At 36.8% G+C, this 27,022-nt stretch overlaps 1 protein-coding gene across 2 annotated transcripts in view; it reads left to right on the plus strand.

The window, feature by feature from the left end:
* LOC136251419 (uncharacterized) overlaps window positions 1-14,425 on the plus strand; it is a 38,385-nt gene extending 23,960 nt beyond the window's left edge. For both annotated transcript variants that reach the window (XM_066043866.1, XM_066043867.1), the window contains 6 exons: window positions 2,602-2,886; window positions 3,102-3,261; window positions 9,344-9,436; window positions 11,574-11,687; window positions 12,423-12,508; window positions 14,053-14,425. In XM_066043866.1, the coding sequence (XP_065899938.1) occupies window positions 2,602-2,886; window positions 3,102-3,261; window positions 9,344-9,436; window positions 11,574-11,687; window positions 12,423-12,508; window positions 14,053-14,263 (949 nt within the window). In that variant the 3' untranslated portion in view covers window positions 14,264-14,425. The remainder of the gene's footprint in view (window positions 1-2,601; window positions 2,887-3,101; window positions 3,262-9,343; window positions 9,437-11,573; window positions 11,688-12,422; window positions 12,509-14,052) is intronic.
* Window positions 14,426-27,022: the final 12,597 nt, after the last annotated feature.

Genomic DNA, 27,022 nt, shown 5'->3' on the forward strand with positions numbered 1-27,022 from the left:
CTACAGGGTGATTTGTTTGTAGCTGAATTCTCTACAGGGTGATTTATTTGCAGCTGAACTCTCTACAAGGTGAGCTGAACTCTCTACAGAGTGATTGATTTTTTTTTGCAGCTGAACTCTCTACATGATGGTTTCTTTGTAGCTGAACTCTCTACAAGGTGATTTCTTCTAGCTAATCTCTCTACAGGGTGATTTGTTTGTAGCTGAACTCTCTACATGGTGGTTTCTTTGTAACTGAACTCTACAGGATGACTTTTGTCTAGCTGAACTCTCTACAGGGTGATCTGTTCGTAGCTGAACTCTGTGTATAGGGTGATTTGTTTGCAGCTGAACTCTCTACATGGTAGTTTCTTTGTAGCTGAACTCTCTCTACAAGGTGACTTCTTCTAGCTGATCTCTCTACAGGGTGATTTGTTTGTAGCTGAACTCTCTACAGGGTGATCTGTTCGTAGCTGAACTCTCTACAGGGTGATTTGTTTGCAGCTGAACTCTCTACATGATGGTTTCTTTGTAGCTGAACTCTCTACAAGGTGACTTCTTCTAACTGATCTCTCTACAGGGTGACTTGTTTCTAGATGACCTCTCTACAGGGTGACTTGCATGTAGCTGAATTCCGTACAGAATAACTTGCAATGTAATATAATTCTATAATGGAGTAAGTTATAAACGTTGCTGAATGCTCTATTAGGGTGACTGGAGTATCTCGATCTCGCATTTGCTACAGGGAGTTGTCTTTCGAATCATAACTCAGTGATTTGTAATCCGATTCTTCTGTACTACTGCAAGGACTTTCTATGATGATTATTCTAGCTACATACTGATTTTCAGCTCATTGCTCTAAGCGGTTTGCCTGGTAGACGTGAAAACTAATAGTTTTTTATTCATAAAAATCGATTGCGTAATTTTGACACAGGTTGGGTTTTGTGTCATTATCTCCATGGTCTTTATCTCAATTCCTTTCAAACCACAAAAAGGCACTCCTACGATGGTTACTCCATCTATATATCAATTTTCAACTCATTCCTCAAAGGGGTTTACTCTGTAGGCGTGACAGACCTTCGACCTTATTTTACCATAGACCCACATAATCGGTCATAACTCCGTGAATGTTCATCGGATTCCTACTACAGTTGGTACTGAGATCCGCCTTAATGAGCCCTTAAAGTGTGCCAAATTTCAGCCCGATTGGAGTACGCATTCGTGTTTTATGGCAAATTTTGCGAAGTGTGCGAAATGAAGAAGAAAAAAACGAAGAAATTAAAACGAAATTTTGTTCGTTCGTATCTCGGAAATGGCTGGACCGATTTTCTTCAAATTTGGTATGTAGACTCCCATAACTGGCCGGCACGTCTGTAGCAAATTTGGTTCCAATCGGATAAGGGATCACAGAGCTACATAGGTGTGAAAATCGCGTTTTCTTTCTTCCTGTTAATATACTCACGGTGTGGCGCGCCGGCTTCTTGGGCCGCACGAGACACTATCGTGTATCTTGATTCATGGTGGGTGGCTAGCCACCCCCCCCCCTGTATCAGCCCCTGCATTGCAAGAATTTAGCAAATGAATGTTTCTCATTAAACACTCCAACCTCTTTTAATTTAGAAAAGTCTGCTTGAAATCAAGAAGTGACTCACTTTTGTATACCATCCCAATGAAGCCATACTTCAAAGAATTTACTTGGACAATATGGTGGCTATTGCCTGGACAATAACTACCATATTATTCAGTGAGGTGTTAAACACCAAATGTGCAATGTTGGCAATCAATTGTAGTTACTCAGCTTAATCTCGGAATCGTGTCAATAACTAAGATATTCTACTCCTCTTGTGATATAACTATAACATACAACACATGCAAAGAATTACTTTTAGAGCCATAAACTTACTCAATGGAAATTATGTAGCACTACTCAAAAAACATAATTTATTACCACAGTTTAAATATTTGTACACAAAATCTGCTATATACAAAAAATTCAGTACTAAAGCTTATAAAATAATATCTGTTGAGGGGGGAGAGGAGGGCTGTGTCCTAGTCCAATCCCTACTCATTATACATATATACCTACTACCCCCCATTTCTAAACCCTGTATCAATCCTTGTGTATAGTAGGTATTGGTAATAACTTTTAACACATGGCTTGACCTTTACATCTTTTACTAATATGTGTGCACATGCTCTTAAATATTTGTAAAGATGTGACCGGATTTGTGAAGAGGGGTTTTCCAAACACATCCATTGTATTTATTTTGACAGTTCATAACAATTCATAACGTCAGATTGGAAAAGGCTGTTGTTTTGAAATTTTGTCAGCAGTAAGCACCAACACAGCTTAATAAATGCAGAAAATTTCAGGCTCGTATGTTTCTTGAAAACTACGTTATGTTACTCCAAGTTCATAGAATTAGATGTGTGTGGAAGATCCCTTTTAGAGATATTTAGTAGGGTAACTAGTAGAAGTGGCTTAGTTGATACAAGCTAAAATAGACTCAGTAATCTGGGTGGACAGGTCAGACTAGGGTTGAGTCTATACAATTCGTATCATGGGTGAAACTTCCAATGTACATAAATAGTAATAGCTTTTATTTGCATTGTTTATTTTAGTGTTGCTGAATTTATTGGATCTGGTGAATTTGGAGTGGTCCATTCTGGCACTTTTACTGATGGTTCTGCTGATCCTATACAAGTAGCAGTGAAGACACTCAATTCAAAATGTTCAGAGTCAGACAGGGTGAAGTTTCTGAGGGAGGCAGCCATTATGGGTCAGTTTCAACATGATAGTATAGTTCAGTTTCATGGAATAGTAACTGATGAGGAGAGTACAATGATTGTACTGGAGTTTATGCCAAAAGGAGATCTCTTGAAACATTTAATCAGGATTAAGACAGTGTAAGAATTTCTTAACATATTCTTACAGTTACTATAGTTTGGTGGGACTGAATCAATCAAGAAAATTATTTATCAATTAGCTCTTGCACATGCATAGTTCACATTATTCACAATACCCCCAATACCCCATTATTAATAACTTAACAAGTTGATTCACCAAACTATGGTCTTGCCAAATCTTTATCATTTACATGTGTTATTTTATTTTTGTACAGAACCATCCAACGTAATAAACAAGATTTTGAACTAAAGCATGACTTACTGAGCTTCTGCAGACAGGTAGCATTGGGATTAAACTACCTTTCCAGCAAGGGCTTTGTACACAGAGATCTGGCTGCTAGGAATATATTAATATCAATTGATGATGTGTGCAAGGTAGGAAAAATGACTGATTTCCACTGATATGTGCTTGCTTTCCACTTCCTTTTATATGTTAGTTGTGCTTAAAAACCATCATCTCTAGTTAGAAGTACTGACTATCAGACTTGCTTTAGTGTTTTAGGCCAAAAAGTAGGAGAAATTTACACAGTTCTACAAATTTTGAAACTAGTCTCTCAATTTTAGTTGTATGCTCTTCAAACTTTGCCATCTGCTACCTAAGTATATTAGTAACAAAAATATGGAAGTAGGTTTTCGAATTAATCCCACCGAATTGTGCTGTAATACCATCAAGAGTTTATATATTATGTTGATACCATCATTCATCCCTTGTTTCACTACTGTTTATCACTTGGTTCCGTACATTTTGTTAAAATTAGTATAACAAAATCGTTTGGTTTAATGTTATAGCATACAGCTATACAAGTGTGACTGTGTGACTGCTGTATTAGAGTATCTCGAGTCAGCCTTCACTACCAGTGGGTCATATTTTCACTGTACTACCATTATGAATACAACTAGGCCAAGGGGCGTGTCATTGTGATTGAGTAAATAAATTGTTAAGAGGTGTGGCCTCAGTGCTGATTGTTACGATTAACCAACCTGCATTACTGTGGTATTGAACTTATCAGAAGTGCGTAAATAAGTTTGCAGCATCTCAAGGAAAGTGTTGATAGGGAAAATTAATGCCTTTATATGATTTCATTGCATAAAGAAGAACAAGGTGATTAAAGATAAAAGGAAAGACAAGGTGCAGAGAGCACACATTTGTTGGAACCCCAAAAGGCACATCCCACTGGTGAGTTTGTTACCATGGCGTAAAATGGTGGCTGTGCACTGCTTCATTTGGCCTCCAGCTTTGCAACTGTGGTCAGCCTACTTAGACAGTACTACCATACTGTTTGATTACCTAAAACCTGTTTCCATACTTTTCTAGAGATAATACTGTTACTAGCCACTACAAGATTTTTTGGGGAGTTTCATAATTAGCCATTGGAGAAGAATTGCTTTTAGTTTAAAATTACAGTGTTTTGTATATAATGCTACTATGGTAAATAATTTGTACATGCTTGGAGGATTTCACTCAAATTTGCACTGAAAGCCCATTTTCAATAAGGGTAGTATGCAGTGTTCTTTGGCTTCTTGTATGGCTTTACTGGGGTACCTTAAATTAACTGCAAAAACCTGTTTTCCATAGGCTCCAATATATTTTGACATCACTTTTGATTAGCTGTTGATCTAGCATACTTTGGTGTAGCAATTAGTGATACGGATTTTCAGAAGTTTCTAGAATCACTCTATTAATTGATCCTTGTTGAATGGTGCTGTAACCACTAATGGAGATGATACTGATGACCTATCAGTTATGACATCATTTGTGTGCAAGTTGTCTTGAGGAATGATAGCTCTTTTGTGAGGTAGACACTTTGTGGTGAAGTTTTTTGGCTTTGTAGCCATTAACAAGTGCTGTATTGCTTCACCATCTAAGTAAACCTAGTTGTCATGTTGATAGTGGTGTTTCCCTTAATCTGACCATCAAATCTTAAAGTGTAATTGTTGTAATTGATGTTTTCTTTGTCCTACTGTTTCTGATAGGGTTCCTTACTGTTCTAGCCTTTCTTTTCTGTACTTTCTAGATTACGCACACAAATTATGTCATATATACATATGTGTGTGTGTGTGTGTGTGTGTGTGTGTGTGTGTGTGTGTGTGTGTGTGTGTGTGTGTGTGTGTGTGTGTGTGTGTGTGTGTGTGTGTGTGTGAGCAATTATTTACGCTGCTGCATATTAATGTCATGTTTCATGCTATGAGCTACCAACATGGTCTGTTTTAGAGAGCAGTCTTAAAACTTTATACGTAGCATTCTTTAATACAGCCCAACATCCTGGAGTACCAAGCAAGGCTAAAATACATCGTTGAAAACATGGTTTTGTGGCCAAAAGAAGGCACCCCACAGAAGCCATAAACTTAATTGCTACTATGGTTGCTTATTGAGAATGTACTGTTCAATATCTAAATTACAACATATGCATTATTCATCAGGTGGGGAACAATATCTGTGTTGGTTTTACGGCTTCATATAAAGTGCACAATTTTATTCATGGAAGCCATAGGACATAGTTGTCTGTCCCTTTAAAAAGATTGATCTGTTGTCATGCCTACAGGATAAACTGCTTTATATCAAATGAGTTGAAAAGGTATATTACTATCGTAGGAGCGCCTTTTGGTGGTTTGAAAAGAATCAAGATAAAGACCATAGAGATATAACCCAAAACAAAATGTGTGTAATGACTGAGCAATCAAGTTTTGTGACAGTTAGTGTGATCAAGTTTTTCAAATTAAAAAAACAAACCATTAGTTGTCATACCTACCAGGCAACCCCCTTATAAGACATGAATATGATATAGGTACTGCTCAGGGGCATAGGTGGTTTCCAGATTGGTCTATACTGCAGGGGTCTGGGGGTGCAACCCCCAACCACTGATAGATGTTGAGCATTAAAATACTTCAGAATTTACTTAGCTAATTGATGATCTCACAGATAGAAAACTATTTTCAATATGCGCTTTGTTCTGAGTCCTAAATGTAAATTATGGCTGGCCAGTTATCCAAATTCTCCAAATGAAATTAAAACTCAAGATTTAGCTGCTAAATTATTCTTTCAAGTTACTTACATTTATATGGTTTTTAACACCCATTTTCTTTTATGAATGTTCTGTTAGAGTAGTTTTGACTACTCTGCTAGAATACAACTGACTGCTCTATTAGAGTATCTCGATTTTATAAAGGTTGTTCATACTAACACCTTTAATAGGCTACAAAATACATACAAAATTGGCAAAGCTTTGATTCAAGGAAAAGTGACTGTTGAGTCATAGTCATGGATAGCAACAAATTCCTAGCTATTTATGTACAGAAAAATCAAATAATTGTGCTATAGTGCACAAATAGACTGATATGATTTGTTGGAGAGTAGTATCCATAGTCAAGTTAATTAGTTGATTAATTTGATTTAACATGTCTTTAGTATCAAGACACACAGTAGTGTGTTGTGCGGTCAAAAAGCCAGTACACCACATCATGAATATACTAGCTATTTAAAAATTAGAAATTCAAAAGGAAGTAGGGGTTGATATAATATACATGCTACAAAAAGTAAGGAAACAAGCTCAAAAATGTTACAGCTGAAATGAGAAATTATCCAGCAGTAAAAAGTAAGGAAACAAGATTAGACGACTACTTGCTACAATGAGACACACTTTAATGCCTACTTTTGGCTAGCATCTTGAAATGAAACCATCAAATTAGCTAAAAGTAGGGATTAAAGTATGTTTCATTTTAGCAAGTAGTCGTCTAATCTTGTTTCCTTACGTTTTACTGCTGGATAATTTCTCATTTCAGCTGTAACATTTTTGAGCTTATTTCCTTACTTTTGTAGCATGTATATTATATCAACCCCTACTACTTTTTGAAATTTTTAATTTTTAAATAGCTAGTTTGTTTACTTTTTGTCTAGCTAGCTAGCTATGTTATATTATACTCTTTTTGTTTTCCACATAGTATGAAGAAGCTATCTTTTACCTTCATGCACAATAAGTGCCTCTAAAATAATTATTGTTTTGTCTTTTAAAACTATTACAGCAACTGTTTAAGGCTTCAGCTGCATTTCTAATGGCCTAAATGTTGTGAATTCACAGAAAAACATCACTGGAGAGTTCACCATTAAGAGTGGAACCCTCGCTTTTAGGAGTCTGAATCCTGAGGTGGATCCGCCCCTCAAGGACATTATTAGCTAGCAGAGGCTCTGATTAACTAGCTACCTCACAAAAAGCTAAACTGGTAATTAAGACTATATAAAATGACTACCTAGTGATAATAAGTGCTAGAGACAACTCCTTGGGTACTACACCCGTTCACCCTCGTCTTACGCACACGTATTCACACTTCGTTAAAATCACGTGTTTTGAAGTTGTGGTGTATGCCGCAATTATTAAATGCCGCAACTATTAATTATCCTTCGAGAAGAACAAAGGAACGAATAAATGATGAAAGCAAACAACATGGTGCAGTGGACAGAACATAATCGGAACAACAGACCGTCATTACCATGGCTGTCTGAAATTTCTGGAGCTGTACGCCTAGTGCTACCGGCATGCAGGCAGACGAAATCCAGGTGAATTTCAAAATTGTTAAAACTCACCGTACATTGAACATTCGACTTTTCGCTTCGTTTAACCAAGGTACAGCATCATTATAACAGTACTAATGCATTCCAGGTGGTTTTTTCAGGTAAATCTTATTGCAAGGCCATTTTTAAGGTGCGAAAATCCACTAAGTCATATGATTTCTTACCAACCCCTACTATACAGTACTATTGTACTGTATGATTTTCAGGAAGAAACAAAATGCAATTTTCATGCATATGTAGCTTTGTACTCCCTTCTTAAATTGGAATCATTTTTATATTGCAAATGCCTTCCACCTTCAGCATCCCACATACCAATATTAATGTAAGTAAGATTGCCTAATGCAGTTGTGAGATATGAACCTTCAAAATTTGGCTTAATTTTTTTAATATTTTTCTCTTCATTTAGGGGGGTCAGGGGCTTAGATTATTCTTTTTGCACACTTTACAAAAACCATTATAAAATGCAAATGCACAGTTTGATTTTCTTGAGCTTTAGTATACTTTAAGAATGTAATGTGGCACAATCACATACCAAGTTTGGTGAAAATCTGATTAATAGTCGTAAAGTTATGGATGATTATTTGCATTAAAAGCTGACTTGTCACGCCCACAGGGTAAACTGTTTATGAAAATTGCTTGAAAATTGGTATGCGTATAAGTTATCCATCATAGCTCAAACCTTTTGTGGCTTAAAGAAATTACATTGATAGTTATAGAGTTACAAGACAAAAACCAAACAACTAAATTGCGGGTTGGAATACTCTAATAGAACAGTCACTGCATGGTAAAAAAAATGCACGAAAAATGTTGAAAAAACTTACCAGTGTTTGAACCAGGGACCTCCATACCGAACACCCAAATCCTTAACCACTGAGCTGCTGCTATCACGGCTGTTCACCTCACTTAATTTCTACTTTATAAATAAACATTCTAGCTAAAATCTGCTCAATAGTAAAGTTCATAATTTCATAGATCTACCAATGGAAAATCTACACTAGTAAGACCAATCGTCATCATCATAATTATCATAAGTGCTATGTGTGACAACAGGCTGGAGATCGTATTCTAGCATAAAAGATGCAGGTAATGATTTGCATTGATAAAAGTTGAGCAACTGCAACTTATCACGTTTTGCATGAAAATCGAGATACTCTAATAGAACAGTTACTACAAAATCTTGATGGACAAATAGTACAATCACTATTGTAAATAAATACAGGTACTATAATACAACTTTATATAGCCATGAACAAGCAAACACCAAATGATATTAGTATAAACTGGCTTTGGCATCAGATCAGTAGGTATTTTTTTGTAGTGGTAGAACACTAGTTTGTCTTATAATATTATCATCTTCATTGCACCTGCAGATAAGAAGAACAATGATTTGTGTAAAAACAAACCTCAAAGCCAGTTAATGGTTGGCTTTGGGGTACAATTTAAAATACAAAAAGAAGTGAAATCTGTGTAAAAACAGCCAAGCTGTATAAAAAGGGTGCGGCCTTCAAAATCCTGGGTGAAAAAAGTTGTGAAATCAAAAGTGGCGGCCATGAAATGGCTGCAATGATGTTGATTTTAATAATGGCTTTGTGCATTATTAAAATTTATTATCATCACCATCATTGCACGGTTGCCACTTTTGATTTTACAACTTTTTCACCTGGGTTTTTGAAGTCCGTGCCCTTTTTATACAGCTTGGCTATTTTTGCATGGATAATTTATCAAATACTGATTAATCTACCAAAATTTTACTAGATAAAAGTAATGAAAAAATCGTGCTTGTGACACAATACCTCTTCTGCTCTTTTTCTTGTCAAGTGTCATATTTAGTATTCACATGTAATAATATGATATAGTATATCTACTACATAAATTTGTACTCCTTTACAGATTGCTGATTTTGGAATGGCACGTGATATGACTGATGAAAATTATTACGTGGCATCTGGAGGAAAAATACCAGTGAAGTGGACAGCTCCTGAGGTTGTGCAAATAATGAATATTGTAGTCTGTACTCATCTGTGATCTGGTTTTTTCTTACCTCTTGTTCCATTGACCAGCTGTCAAAATGCTTCATACAGCTATGAAGATCTTAGATCACTGGAAGAGCAAGAAAGAGGTTCTTTCCATGTAAAAGCTTTGCTGAAAGAGCAAGGCTTTTTTCAGCAAGGCTTTTACATGTTATTAACATGAAAACATGCTTGCTTCAAAATCATTGGGAGAAACACATGTCTAGTTATTGTATTGCTATAGAATGATGAACTTACAGTATGCAATGAGTGTTTCTCATGGTTTTGTTTTTAATGCAAATATGATGCCACCTTTGATATCACAACTTTTTTTTATCCAGACTTTTGAAAGCTGCACCCTTTTTTCACAGCCTGGCTGGTTTTTTGTGTTCAAAAAGCAATTTGCATTGAAAATAAAATAGAAACGCTTTCACTGCATACTGTAAGTTCATCATTCTATAGCAATACAATAACTAGACATGTGTTTGCATTGAAGCAAGCATATTTTCATGTTAATAACATGTAAAAGCCCTACTGAAAAAAGCCTTGCTGAAAATTTGCATGGAAAGAGCCATGTTCTTGCTCTTTCCGGTGACCAAAGATCTTCAAAGCTTTATACCATTACAGCCATTTCTTGGCTGCCACCTTTGATATCACAACTTTTTCATCCAGACTTTTGAAGGCTGTACCCTTTTTTCACAGCCTGGCTGCTTTTTTGTGTGAACTTACTTCTAACTGTAAGGTTAGTTTTTACCCACATTCTTGTCTACAGACACAATGATAATACTGAAGAAACAGAAGTTATAAATGTATTGTGTTGCATGGTCTGTTTGACTATTTGTTAATATTATTGTATTACGCTAATAAGTGCACATTTTTGAGGACTTCTAATAGAACACACATAGAATGTTCTATAATTTCCATATCAACTTTTACCATTAAGTAGAATTTATAAAGCAGAAATTAAGTGAGGAGGACCATAGTGATAGCAATGGCTCATGCATCTGGGTGTTAAGTGTGGAGGTCTCTGGTTTGAACCCTGGAAAGTTTTTCCAATGCTTTTCGTGCACTTTTACCCCATGGTGACTGTTCTATTACAGTATCTTGACCCTACAATTTTACAGCTACTTGGTTATTGGTTTTCAACTCTACTCCTTTGTTTTTCAAATAATCAAAAATCACTGCTACAATGATTGGCTTATGTAGTACATACACACCATTTTCAAGTTATTTCCATAGTATCCCATGACAAAAGTTTGATCTTTTATAAACATACATAGCATCATGGATATTTGTCAGATTCATAGCAAACTTAGTATTTGAATCATCCTATACACACTCTTTATCTGTACCACATTTCAAGCAATTGATATATACGCATTTGTGTTTTGTAACAGTTGTGCGAAAACTTAATTAAGAAGAAAAAATCAAAACTCTGGCTGCCTATCACAAATAGCTAGAGCAAACTTAACCAAATCAGCTGTGTAGTTTATGTACAACTATAATACAAAAATGGTGTGGGGCCATGGAACTACGCATGCATGAAAATCATATTTTCTTTATACGTGCATGGCGTGGCACACTGGCTTTCTTGGCCACACAACACACTACTGTGTATCTTTATTAATACTCAAGACACTGTCATGTAGTCAAGGGAACTGGCTCACTACACCAGTGTCAATAACCATCAAGACAAAGTGCAATTTTCATGCATGTGTACATGTCGCTCAATGCTGCCTTCTTCAATTGTCGCAGAAAAGTTGTTTTAAGACAGTCCATATACCAAATATCTACTTCACCTTATTGCAAATACATAATTTGATTGCCATAAAATTTGGCTTGTTGAAAGTTGGAAAATCATGGCACCTAGTTTAATCTTTGATTTCCAAAACATTAACCCTAGCTCTTTTGAAGGCCTTACTCATTTTGACATTTTGGCTTACAGTTCATCGAATAAGAAATGTTCATGTACACGGTCCTTTAAAATGTTTAGAAGACTTTGTATGATATGATGTAATGCAATATATACATACAAAGTTGATGTAAGCATGTTATGTCTCTCTTGTAAAATTCTTACTTTGCTATATCTTGAATGATGCTGTCTTCTACAGGCAATATTCTACAAGAAGTACTCAACACAAAGTGATGTGTGGAGTTTTGGATGTGTTATGTATGAGATATGGAGTTTGGGTCACAAGCCATTTGAAACATTTACTGGCTCTGAGGTTAGTATAATTATCACTTGGGCATGGGGCTAAGTTTCTACATAATTTGCTAATACAGTGTGCACTGATACGTGTACCTCACATATTGAGGATTGGGCTCATAATATCGCCCAAATACCTGGGATAGCTGTATGTGTGGCTGTACAGCTCTGTGGTGTTGAATAAAGAATTGTGCAGTAAATTTCCTTTTGTTTTTGGTAGTTTTGATACCTGTCCTCTTTCATTTTACCTCTCACCCTTCCCTCCATCCCTATTGGAGCTCACATGATACAGCAACCTTGGCAGGAAACTTAGCTGTTGGCTACTTGTATGGTGAAAGCTCTGGAAAGTAAAGAGCTGGTATAAAACGTGTGAAAAGTTGGCTTCAACTATTCGCAAGTTACAATACACTGGAATTTCTCGATATGTCTAAATAGGCAATAAGACCAGTTTCCCAGACTAGGTCACATATATAGCTACAGGTATCCCTTTAATAATTACTTTTTAAATCTGTGATCAATGTCAAATGTAAAATTTCTAATTTTCCTTATACTTGTACACATAAAAAAATTATGAATACAAAATTAATTTTCTTCATTTCCATGCATAGCACCTAATTGATATTTTAAGTGAATATTTTGGAACTTTTTGAAGTATTGTACACTTGTACATGTAATGAACTTTTTTTTTTGCTAAGCAAAACTGTCATGTCTAGTTGTTTACGGTGGGTCATGTATTTGTTATTTTGCTTTTTAGTATATTGAAAAGGTCATCACTGGATATAGACTCCCACCTCCTCCTGGTTGTCCCAAATCTATATATGAACTGATGATACAGTGTTGGTAAGTTATGGAGTTATACTGGTATGATATTGTTGTTATCAACCTGAGGTTGAAGGTTGAGGCGCTGTCAAGTACCGTATAGCGGGTTATTTTCGAAACAGAAATTTTCGTACAAGAAGCAAAATCTGAATTTCGAAAAATTTTAATTTCGAAGAGTGCATAGCTATTTCAAAGTCCGAATGGATTTCAAATAAACGGAAATTCGTGTCACAAATTATGAAGATGCGTGAATGTTTGCCGAAAACTGACTTACTGATGGAATAATCCCCATTCCTGTGCACTGGAGAGAAGACTGAGGGAGTCTCGGGTGGAGTGAACTCACTGGCACGATCACGCTCGATCATAGCTAGCTCATAGTATCCTAATCACCATAGATTCTAGAGCAGACGGCATCAATTCCTATTCTGGATCACCTGTTTTCTGGTTATTGGTACAGTAATGATACAGTTTACCCATTATCGTCAGCAATACTGAGCTAAAACTCGAGGAATACACGAACGAATCGCCGAAAGTTGGACGGTTGCTTTCACTTGTGGGAATCTATTTTCGAAAAACAACCGGACGTGGGAATTTATTTTCGAAGAGAAGGGCCTCTTCAAAATATCCGAAAATAAAAACCTTTCGAAAATTACCAGCTATACGGTAGCTCAAACAGTACGTACTTCAATTTAGTGTTTATTAGACAAAGTGTTCTACAAGCTCAAAGCTCCTTTGAGTATGTATGGGATTGACAATATCTTTGTTAAATCTTACAAAGTAAACCGCTTATAAGAGTAACTGAAAAACTGAAAATCAGTCTGCAACTACACCCAGGTAGATTATCTATAGTCCCAATCTACCTGCTACAGAGTTGCAAAGTCAAACCAAACAATTACAATGGAACATTATTGGTTGAAACAATGCCGGCAATAAAATAGCCACTTAGAGTTTTAAATCATGTATGAAAAATGTTGAAAAACTGCACAGAATTTGAAATACATGCCTTCAAACCCAAACATCCAAAATGTTCATTTACAATGAATTTACACCATCACTTCTCACTAAAAATTAGCACTACACTTACAATTATACCTAATCTTGTAATTGTTTTTTTTTTCCTGGGATTACCAGCAGTGTTGAATGCCTAGTAATCATAAATAAGAATTATCATTCTTCCTTACAAATGAAAGTTCTAGTAATTAAGGTTCTAGCATTTTCTAAATCATTCTATATGTGTGTGTTAGAAGTCAAAAATGTGTTGTACAAGGGTTTTACAAATTTCAACTGCGTGTCAAGCAAGACCACGCAAGTTAGCTACAGCTATCACTTCTTTCTTCAGTTTACAGTGTGAGTAAAGCAAGCCACAAACCTGAAATTAAAGGTGGCAGCCAAGTAATGGATGCAACGATGTTAATGCTAATCCATTTAAATGAATTAGAGCTAATATTCACCTTTGATTTCATAGGTTTTCAAACTTGAAGGCGGCATAAGTTTTCATAGTTCATTTCGACATGAATATTTTATACAGCTAGATACTCTTCCTTGTTATGAACTATCACTTACAGGCATCCTGATGCTAATGGTCGTCCACTGTCCAGTGCAATGTTGAGAACATTACAAAAGTCTGACAGGAACCTACTCCACTGGTCTACAATTGCGGATGATCAGACTGATGGACAAGTGGCAGTGTTGGGAGCTCCACTCACCTGTGGTGTACACCTCTACACTGATCTGCAGGATCTGTATTTAACTGATAACTCTGAGTCTGCACTGTAAATAACTAGTTATATAAACTTGGCTACACATAAAGTTAGTAAGTAAGTAATTATACAATGAGTTTATTTTATATATAGTTATGCAAACACAGAAATATATATACACTTGCAAGTTTATATTGATGTATGTATTTATGACATCATTGTGACATCATTGTACTATTAAACTACTCAGAGGAAGATATAGATGGCGACTTCCATGAAGCTTAATATATAATTCCTTGTAGTGGTTAAATTAATGCATGAAATCATTTTCACAAACATGTTCACCATGCCAGATACATTTGCTTCCCTGTTTAATATCCTGTATCAATTTAACAGCTGGGTAGGCTGAGAAAAGTTTATTGCTCAAGGAAACAACAGCAGCAATGAAATGGGCACAACAAGCGTCAAACCAGGACCTCCCGATTACCAGTGTTCTATGATCTCTCTCCTATGTGCATACTCACTAACTCACATCCCCCTCTCACATGCACACATCAGCACACACTTGTATTTGGAAGGAAGCCATTCAATGAATAATGCTTATCCTGAATAATAATCTCACGGCCAATAATCATTGGCCATGTTGAGGGCAGGTAGTTACACACTTGTGTCTAGATATGTCTTGTACTCTCTAAAAGACCAATAGCAAATCTCGCAATGAAAGGGGTTTGATTGAGACTGGTCCAGCCACTCTAATCCTTCAGTGATAATTGTCTCCTCTCTGAAGCTACACTAATGGAAAAGCTCTTAAAATCTGGTCTTGCATTTACAGTTAATCCAAACTCTTCATCAAACACTTGAGCAGCCTCCTCCATGTCTGGTCTAGTACAGATACTATCACATCATCAGCAAACAGCAGTTTAGTTATTTCAATACTCAATGCATGACTTCCTTGTCCTTTCACTAGCCAGCTTTCCACCATACTTATAAAATATCTTTATACCTTGAGCCTTGCAATGGTCCCATGATCATCCGATTTAAATACTTTTTGATCCTAATTTTGGAGCAATAGTACAGTTTTGATGCAAGCCATATTAGACACACTATATGTTGGACTAGTACAACAACTACCAATTGTAACTTCTGTCTCCGTGCCATCATGCAGTGACCTCCACAAGTTAATCATCACCTTAGACACACCATGCTGTTCTGAGACCTACATCTTGAAACCGAATCATATGCCTTCCTCAAGTCAACAAACAACATGAAAAGTGCTGATGTTTAATTGTTTTCTTCAACAACTGCTGAGCACTAAATATTAAACCTACACACTGTCTGCCACTGCAGTAACCAGACTGGGAATCAGACAATACTTCCTCATCCAACTCTTAAAGTCTTCTCTAAAGAACCTTGCCCATTATATCTAATAAGCTGATCCCTCTCACCTCTCATCTATGATAAGACTGATGTAACAGCATTCAAGACACTATCCCTTATCACTTCCCACTTTGAAGTGGCACCCGCTTCCTGCCTTCAGCCCTCAACAGTAACTTGTTAGCTTCAGTATTAAAACTCTTTATGTATACCATCATCTTGCAGGAGAGTTACAGCATCTTTCCTCTTCTTAAATTTACCTACACAACACCTCTTCATTTTCAATCCTAGTTTAGCACAAAGCAACTTATGTTCAGTCCAGCATTCTCATCAAATACTCATATCATGACATAGGGAGCTGTCAATTTAATGCATGATGATGTATTCCATGCAGTTTCAATAATTTGCTCAAGGGATTTTCCCTAAGTCTGCTTGAAAACATTGGTCTTCTCATACAGCTAATTCATTCAGAGCACAAAAAGATAGTAAATTCTCACCACTTTCTCCAACCCCATGATAACCTTGAACATCATGTCACACTGAGTCCTCTCCTGTAGTTGTACTTCTAACCTGAGCATTAAAATTACCCATCAGTATCAGCAAATCATCCTTGGGTACAGAATACAATGACACCCGCAAATCATTGTGATCAGAGGACATGATCAATGAGTGGGAGCATACGCACTTAACAAGATAATGTAGAGAGGCCTGGGACCCAGTCCAGGAACCTCTTTCTCAGTCAACAACAGCCTCAAAGTAACAATACATGAAGGCACTGCATTCCAAACCTCTACATCACTGGGTCAAGTACACTCTCAGTACATTGAACCACAGCACCAGTTGCAGGCACAGCTCTCCCACAGTGCACTACAGTATGACGATCTACCAAATACACTGCTTGGCCAAACTACAAGGGTGTACTTAGTTTCATTGATCCCCATCATGTTCATTTTAAATTGCTGTATCAAGAACTCCACCTTACAATCAACCGCCAAACTTCTCCCACCATGCCGGTACAGATGTCACTTTCAACCTGGTCACACCATATTGATTTCTAGTAGTGTAAAGTTGACTGTGCCAAAAACAGCTCAGCTGTAAAAAAAGGCGAGGCCAAGAATGCACAAGTACATGTTCATGGAGTAACTACAACCAAAAGAGATGATATCAAAATTTGGCCAAGAAAGCATTTACAGTATAGGCACTTTTGTGCATTCATTTTCTATATGCTTCACATTATCACATCCAGTTAGCTGTACATGTGTGCTTGCAATATAAACAATACTACTGAGACGATAAAAGATGATTACACTGCATTGTTACCAAAATTAATTTAACTAAAAATTTACAATTGATTTCTACTTGGCCACCTTTTAATTTTAATATACAGTGCAAAAAGATGGCCAAGTAGAAAACAATTGTAAATTTTATTAATTTTGGTAACAATGGCGCGGTTGCTGCTCTGCTTGTCCTGTGCTCCAGAGGAAGAAACATTTTGTCTGTCGCCAAAAAGTTGCACAGATCGTGCTGCCACCAGAAACTGACCAGTAAAATCAAACCACCAATACTGAGTTGATGATAGACTACTTGAACAATGTTGAGAGTGAATATCGTGGCATACGAAGAACCCTACGAACTGCTGCAACGAAAAATCACGTGATTTTAAGACATTTGTATCGTTTTCTACCAGAAGAAAGTGACAAACTTGGCTACCACGCTGGTGTTATTTACGAGGTTATTTAAGTTACACTTAGCCTAACACATGACCGTACCGTACGCGTATGGCATGTACCATACGCGTACGGTACAAAATACGCATATGGTATAGAACAAGTAGCCATATAGCTAACTAACATCAAGTAAAACTTACAAGTAAACATCTCCAGTCACCTAATAAACTTACAAGTTCTGTGATTGTGGGTTTGTTGACAGCCCGATCACGTGCATTCCCCGGAGTACCCTCTGTGTTTTCGCGCACGTACGCGTCCGGCTCTATTATGGACTCCTGATATTGCTAGGCAAGCAATAAACACCTCGCAAGAAACTATATCTCGAGCTACTATAGACTAATTATGGTCAGGTAATTTGAGGTTCCGGTGTCACAGTGATATATGTTTCCCCGGGTAACGTGTTTCCCGCACACATATCCCTAGGGATCCGTGTTTCCCCGCACACATATCACTAGGGATCCGTGTTTCCCACCAAAAGCTGTCAGTGATATGTGTTTCCCGTAGCGATTTTAAAAATATTTCACCGCACACACATATCCCTATAGGGATTCGTGTTTCCCCGCACATATATCACCAGGGATCCGTGTTTCCTACTAAAATATAGCCATCGTGCAGTAACTCCAAGGTCCTATATGGCTAGTTGCAAACAGTACGCGATCCAACTATTCAGTAGATATATTGCTATCTAGCCAATAGACACCCATGCATATTGCATGCATATAGCTATAGTTAGCTAACTAGCTATATAGCTACTATATAAGCTAATGCAATAATTATTATAATTTTTTTTTACCCACACGTCTCTATACTAGGTAGCTATACTAATAATCAGAACTATAGTCATTTAAAATAAACTATGTTGCTCTTCTCTGGAGCTGCTCAATAAGTGTGATGTCCTTGACAGGGGCGGAACTAGGATTTATAAAAGGGGGAGGGGCTAACTCAAGGTACTAGTCTCTTGGGTAGAGGTGTGCAAAGCATGCTGGAACTAGGAGGGTCTGGGGGCATGCTCCCCCGGGAAAATAGATGCTAAAATACTGCAATTTCACTTAAAATGAAGAGTAACCACAACTCTCAAGGAGTTCCCAGTGTAGGGAGGATTTAACACCCCTGGAGAGTAACCATTACTCTAAAGGAGTAACTGAGGAGTAACACATACTCTGAAGGTGGTGTTGCTTACTCTTCAGAGTAATGGTTATTCTCTTCAGAGTGTTGGTTACTCTCCATGGGATGTTAAATCCTACCTACACTGAGAACTCTCAGAGTGGTGGTTACTCTTTATTTTTAACAGTGTTGGAGACATTCCCACATAAAATTCATAATATTCTCTGCCTGTAGATTCTATATACTGCCTTTAGATTATAGGTATATGGCTCTCTGAAGCATTTTGCTAATGGAAAAGTTTGGGTAGGTACAGACAAGCAAGTACATGATGCACCCCTCTCACAATTGCACAACACTGAATAGGTGCATGTTAGAATAATAATGTTGAAAGTGGAAAATTTTGAAATTTGAACAATACGAGATTGAATCTGAGAGCATTTTCAATGGAAATTGTGTACCTGAATTAAGTATTGCCATACATATTAACTATACACAAGTGGATGAATGAAGCCCTTTAAACAGACCAATGCACTTCATTGTATGTATAGGTGCAGACAGATTTGGAAAAATTTCATAACAGAACTAACTACATGTTTCCATTGAATGTTCTATTAGAGTATTTAGCTGACTGCTCTATTAGAGTATCTCTATCTTGTACACCTCCAATGCTGATTCAGGTCTTTGTTGCATAAACGTTAGCATAAATCCACTGATAATACCTTGGAAAGATGTTTATAAGGTGGTTTTATGAGTATTTGTATTATTAGTGATCGTATAATTATGTTAAGACAAAATTTCATTATAATTCTCAGCATCATATTGATGAAGTAAAGCCTAAAAGTGATGGGGGGCTTCAGCCCCCAAACCCCCAAGGATACCAAGATGTTTATTTGAACTATTTGTTAAAACCTGTGTGTCAGCTATTTTGTAATTAGTGATAACTTTTGCATTAATATAGGTGGACATGCACTCTTTTTAGGATCAAAGAACATATTATATCTCATACTCCAAAAAGTTGCTGAGTCTAAAAAATCATTTTGAAACAGTGAAATATCTCCAGGACTACAAACAGTATTATAAATCTTGGTGTCGTCAATGAATAGTAAAGTTTTACTGATGGTAACACAAGATGGTAAATCATTCACGTAAATAATGAAGAGTAGGGGTCCCAAAATGCTCCCTTGGGGAACCCCAGATAGAACCGGCAAGGGGGTAGATAATGACTGACTGCATGCCAAAGCTGTAGCTACATTGATTAGTTATACATAGCTGCAATCACATGATTTACTCTATATAGCTAGAGATAGTATTTTATTGTATACGTGTACTTGTATAGTTACTGTTTTATTAAACTGATGCTATATAGCTACATAGCCAAATCACAGCACAGTTTAGCAGTTATAGTTGAATGCCAGTGAATGGCTTGATTTCCTCGTATAATTATAGTATTAGTTGTATATTTATTTATTTACCTATTCTGTACAACTTCAGAAATGAAGAAAAATGTAGACAAATCACAAGAAAATAATTTAATACAATAAGTAAATTATAATTTAATTATAGATTTAAATACTTCAAGTGAATTAGAGTCTTTAGCTAGGTTAGGTAAATCATTCCAAAGTGAAATTGTTGCAGGAAAAAATGAGGACTGATGCTTGCAATGATAATTATAGGTATGGCTAGCTATGATTATTAAAAGTGCATGCGCGCCTATGCTAACACTACGTACGTTGCACATGACTTTATAAAGGGGAAACATATTACCCGGGGAAACACATATCACTGTGACTTGTAGGTCGCTAGCGAGTTAGTGATATGTGTGCGGGGAAACACGGATCCCTAGGGATATGTGTGCGGGAAACACGTTACCCGGGGAAACATATATCACTGTGACACCGGCGATGCTATAGAGCCTACTGATGTTCGGCAGTGATCGACAAGACGTTATAGCTAAAAGATCCGTCACCAGTGATATCCATTCATATCTATCATGTGAGTTATATTATATTGCGGTATGTTCCCTGCGCCGGTCACTGTGTGTGAAGTGCCTAAAGTTACCCGCGCAGGGCTGAACATACGTACCATGTCAGCGTATAGCTAGTACTTTCTTTGATACACCCTTGGATAGCTACACCGTCGCTGTCAAGCTGTGTATACCTAACTCCACCATGTGCTAGCTTGTCAGACCATAGAGTAGCTAGTACAGTTGTAGTCTAAGGCCCCTATTTGGTGATTATTAGTTTCTCATCCAGCCTTTCTAATTATTATGATGCGGGCGGGAGGGTATTACCATTATACCATTATTTTATAATATTAACACACTGATGTACAGACCTTGTCCAAATTGTCTTCCTTTCTTACTATAAACATTTCCTTCACTAGCTGATTCTACTTTTTGTGATCGCCAACTGTTTTTCGACAGTCAACTGAAAGCCTGCTTTGATGAAGTTGATAGAACACGATTGCAACTGGTAGTTACTGCAGCAATTTGCTAAGGAAAACAACAGTTCTCCTAGCAAAATATAGCACATTGTAGTGTTCATCAACAAAAAATTATATCAGTTTGGTATCATGTGTTCTGAGCATGCACAGACTCACAGAGTAAATAATGGCTAAATGTGGGCGGTGGATGAGAAACTAATAATCACCAAATAGGGGCCTAAACTATTAGCTATATGAGACAAATGATAAGTAGCTATCTAGCTACCATAAAATAATTTTAGAACACTGATTGGCAGACAAAACAACAAGAAAACAAGAGCCAAACAACTGAGTCAGCATGTTAAACCGTTCTAGAACTACATATGATCAGAGTTCATAACAATCCTGAACTCTTGATATGATGTACAGGGTAACACATCAAACCCATTAAAGCTTAACACTTGCACATAGATAATTTTTCGAAGTGTATATTTAGCTGGTCACCGGTCATGGTGCAAATATTTATTTAGCTGGTCATTTGTTGCATAAGCATTGGGAATTTGACCCTCGATTTGACCCTATAGTTAAGAAACACAGTTGTAGGATTAGTCCCTAGGATTAGGAACAGCACCCTTAGGATTAGGAACAGCACTTTTAGGATTAGGAACAGTGCTCTTAGGATTAGGAAGACACGCAACTAGGATTAGGGCACGGTTTTTAACCATTAGGTTAGGGTATGGGTTAGACTATATAGTATTTTATATATGTAACATTTAAATAGTACAAAAACAAGAGGAGTAGCCAGTGGAAGAGCGTGGGTACTCCACCTCGTTTGTGTCAATCTTTTTTTCTTCATTTCTTATAAAATAGCAGTGACCGGCTAAATATCAACAGCATAATTTTCAACAGCATAATTTTATCTATATTTGGACTCAGTGGATATGGATGTTTGGATCATGCCTGAGTCTGTTGAGCCCCTGGGGGTGCTAGCTATTGAATCTGTCTATCCACAGAGTCTCCATACATTTCAATTCTGTTTCCACCGGGTCTCTAGTGGCCAGTGATACAAATATCATAGAAAGAATATGTTACACTCCCCTCCCATAGCTGTCTTTGTCATGTATAAGTGGCAGCTATACACTTATACAGAAGTATCTCAGTATACTTAGCTACATCTGCTCTGCTTTATGGAAGCTATATTTTCTCCCCTTATAGCTATCCAGTCCATTGAGACTGAATAGAGCTCTGTGTGCATGTGTAAGTGTTAGGTAGGGTTTGACATGCTCCATCTTAGTTCTAGAACAGGTTAATTTACTTGTTTGACTCTTGTTTCTTTAGTCTTTCAGCGATCTCCATCAAGCATTTTAATAATATAGCTAATTTGTGTACTTTTTATAAATCTATTTACGGATAAATACACATTATAAAATTAATTGTGTATAACAGTAATGATCACAAAACTGGTGCTTGATACTAAACATATCATTATCATGTTGCATACAACTACTTGGTGATCAGCTGGCAGTTCACCAACACCAATATGTCCTCTCTTTACAACTTTGTACTTACAGCTTTGATCTATTTAACTATATAGGCACTGCATAGTATGCTGTGGTCAGTGATGTATGTATGGCTTCTAGTATTTAACAATGCACCCAGATCAAATAAGTTATATAGGCAGGCAGTGGTAGGCAACACTGTGGTTAAAATATAGGTAATGATATGTGTAGGGTTTCCAAATAAACATGTTCAGAACTTGGATAGCTAACTATTAGCACATATTAACACAAAACTTGTAAAAGTTTTGCTGCTCAAATCAATAGCTACAAGACTTCAGAATGCAATATGCACTTAGGTCATGGACATGGAGAAAGGGATAGTAAGAAGTTTTATCCTCCAAAAGAGCATAGATTTTCTTGTACACCTGCATGCATGCAAAGAAATCATACAGTACGGTAGTACTGTATATTAGAGATCATGGAGATTTGGCTTTTCCTAGCCACAAAATTCACCCAAAAACCAGCTTCACAACTCCATCCTGGCACCTTGGCAGTATTGGTTAGGTATAACCAAGCCCAAAAATTTCCTCAGTATGATCCTAACGGCTTCCAATAAATTGTTACAAAATTTAAAAAGAAATTTATTCAATGGAATTTTCTACTGACTAACTGCCTGCCTGCCTGCCTGCCTGCCTTCAGGCAAGCATAACTCGATATCTGCTAAGGCTATGGGCTTGATTTTTTCACTGTTTGACGTCGCTTCATCCCGAGACGTGCCTGTAGGGTATCAGCGCGCGGATCGTCGTATTTTCGTGGTGACTGGGTTGTTGCAGAGGCACTTCTTGAAGTCTTTTTATACTGTTTTTCATTTGTAGCGATGTGTAACGGGCTGAACGCAGCTGAAAGCAAAGCGTAGTGACCACTCCACTTTCAAAGCAGTATTTGATAGCTGGGGCACGCGTTTAGACGAAAACATTAATTCTGGTGCCATCCTTTCTTTTGATGCGGTAGATGCATGGGTCCACCAGTTATAATAATGTTTCAAAAAAAGTAAACAAACAAGTTAAAGGAAAAATTAGGAATTTTAAGTTCGATTAGGGATCATAGAAAATAAGGGAGGTTGCCTACACCTACAGATATACTAGTGAACATTTAATCCCTAATTTAGTCTTGGGTATAGACTGAATTAGGCACTAAATGTTAGGGATTAAATGTTCACTAGTATATCTGCAGGTGTAGGCGACCTCCCTTGTTTCCCTACTTTTTTTTCTATGATCCCTAATCGAACTTAAAATTCCTACTTTTTCTTTACACTTGTTATAATAGCAAGATGAACAAAGTGGCATATTTCAGTTCTTATAAAGACTTTTTCCAGTTCCTTTTGACTCATACTCACTTGCAGAACTATGTACTTATCATATAATTTAAGGCCTCTTTTGAGATTAGGATTTTGACAAAAATTATAGGCAATACTATGGTTCATGATATAATTTTGGGTGCTGATAGGCTGTGTCAGCATATATATCAGCTGCAATATATACAATCAATCTCTTTGTATATCTGAGTCTGTAAATTTCTGTTGTAAATGTAGCAAGTATCATTAATAATAAATAATCAAGTCCATACTTCTAATTTGCTATGGTGATATGTGCGATGTTAATGTGACAAGTATCAGTTGTGCTGTAAATTTCTGTTGTAAATGTAGCAAGTATCATTAATAATAAATAATCAAGTCCATACTTCTAATTTGCTATGGTGATATGTGCGATGTTAATGTGACAAGTATCAGTTGTGATATGTGAAATGTAACTTGAGGCCCCTAGTGGGATAGCATGTTAAGCTATTGATGTAATTGTTCTGTAGTTCAGAAGCTTTATGTGTAGCTGCTGTAAATGACTTGTATTATGTAGCTAATTACTGACTACCAAAAACACATCATTCTACTCATAATAGAAACCATTGCTGTGAATAGGTTAAGTTACACATTTTAGAGATAAAGTTTCATCATTGCTTTTCTTGTCCACGACAGCCACCACAATTACTTAATATGGTAATAGTACTGTCTAGCTACCATACTACATTGTAATATGTCAAGCATGTGAATGCAGTAGTGGCATCTTTGCTATGGTTGAGCTTTGTTATGGCAATTATTATAGCATGCATCAGTCACTTAAACAAAAACACCAAATTTGGCATGAATCCAGATCTGCTAGCTAGTGTATTGCATGTATTGTGTATATAACAACCTGTTGTTTGTTGCTTTAGATTTTATGTAGTTAGTATTGCTGTATGATGTACTCATTGATTATCTGGACTTTCCTTCTTCAATTCTTATTATCCGGTAAGCGAGCTTCTTAGCTAAATAATTACTGAATATTCAAAAGTTTATGTGTTACTTTGCTTTCAAACTAGAAGTGTCTTCACATGCAAATACTTTGTTGTCCTCAACATAAAGTGCATGGTATAGATACATTACACACAGAACTGGGTATTAGCTATGCGAATACCCACATATTACTCAATTATTTAGCATTGCTGTACGTATCTTATTATATAGATGGACAAGATTATTGTACTACAGTAACAGATGTTCAGCAAGAGGGGACTGACACATTGAATACAAATACTCAAGTTATTTCCAATAGTGGTTTCTCATGTAATGGAAGGATAACTAGTTATGAAATAAGTTTAAATCGGATTGGTGGTCCAAATGTTTATCCTAGTATACAAGTTTGGCATCCTTCAGGCTCCAATTTTACCAGAGTTTCAGAATACTTGCTAGTCAGCAGTGATATTGCTGAAACTGCTAACTATAATTTAGCAAATGTGTCATTTACTGGAGCTAACAGGATTGAGTTCCAGTCAGGTGATGTTATTGGATATTATCTGCCAAACAGCCTTCGTTACATTGTGTGGAACATTCAAACTGTAGGATCTGTTTCCTATACTTTAAGTACTGGTAATTCCTTAGCCATTTTCTCTATGAATGATGCTAATACAGAAGTTGATAGACAGCCATTAATCCAAGTAGCTTTTGGTGAGGCCATTATACTGTGCTTCACTATTTTGTAGCTTTCTGCTTTAGACATTCGATGTGATGACCTGTCAACACCATCCAATGGAGAGATAACATCATGTAGTTCTGGTAGAGTAGGAGTGGGTTATGAGGGAGACACTTGTAGTTTCACATGTAACACTGGTTATGAGCTAACTGGTAGTGACACTAGGACCTGTCAGAGTGATGGGAGCTGGAGTGGTAGTAATATTATATGCATGAGTAAGTTTGTAAATACGTATAATATACATCTGCATCAAGACACACGATAGTGTGTCATATGGCCAAGAAAGCCAGTGCACCACACTGAGTATATTGACAGGAAGAAAGAAAACAGGCATGCATAGCTCCATGGCCCCTTCTCCAAAGCACACCATTTTTGCATTATAGCTGTCCGTCAGGTAGGGTACACCACACAGCAAATTTGATTAAATTCACAATAGCCATTTGCAAGATATAGGCATTCAAAGTTTTGTTTTAATTTCTTCATTGTTTTCTTCTTATGCCGTATGGGGGCTTCAATTTCTTTTCACACACTTTGCAAACATTGCTATAAAATGCAAACATGGGGTGAAAAAGTTGTGAAATCAAAGGTGGCGGCCACGAAATGGCTGCAATGATGTTGAGGCTAAAAAATTTTAATAATGGCTGTGCACATTGTTAGCATTAACATCATTGCAGCCATTTCTTGGCCACCATCTTTGATTTCACAACTTTTCTCACCCAGACTTTTTAAGGCTACACCATTTTTTCACAGCTTGGCTGTTTTTGTGTGGTGTACTTATCAGCTTATCATATAGCTATAACTCATTCGGTTGTGCAACACGCGCTCATGGTGGATTGAGGATCTGGTAAAGATTTGGTAAAGGGAGTGTACACCTCTGAGGGTAGCAGGTACATGGAACTGGGTTGGGTCTGGGAGCAACCCAAAATTAAAAATTAAAATTCCTCATATTTAGCATAAATTTCATACCCAAAGTTTTACTGTTTCTATATTCTGAATGGTGTTTGTTAAATGTAAGCTGCATAGTGGATGGTAATTTCCATGAGCAGTTTATACCATGTGCAAATTGTGATGTATTGCAAACTATGGTATGCAAAGGACTTGCATTTGTAGCACCATACTATGGCATAGCTAGAGCTGTGAAACTGAAGAGAGTATCATAACCGGTTATTGAGCAGGTCCCATTTATTGACTTTGACTGAATCGGTTCCAGTTTGTCACATTGTTTGTTTAGTAGCCAAAATAATAGGTACCAGATAATTACATATACCTATTTACTACAAATGTGTTGTCAGTGTTGAAGAGTACCCATAATATACATGACCTTGAGCGAAAATTTTAGAGATCAGTTATCCAGGTATAGAAAAAATAAACTGATAACTAAAATAACTGGTTGGTTAATTAATTAGTTTATCTGGTAAAGTTTCACAGCTCTAATAGATACTCACTATTAATGTTTTATTCTAAATGGAGTGCACTTGGAGGACTATTAAAATTAAAGGTTCAGACTTATTCCTCCTTCTTGGGTTGTTCCTCCACAAATGATATCAACTCTTGTTACAATAGATCATGTGGTGATTTTCTATTAGAGTATTGGCCATTCCTTTAGATTGTCTCAATCTTGTTTGAATTCTTAGTTTGGTTTGCGTGG

This window comes from Dysidea avara, chromosome 3 (genome assembly GCF_963678975.1).
Source record: "Dysidea avara chromosome 3, odDysAvar1.4, whole genome shotgun sequence".
Lineage (NCBI taxonomy): Eukaryota > Metazoa > Porifera > Demospongiae > Dictyoceratida > Dysideidae > Dysidea > Dysidea avara.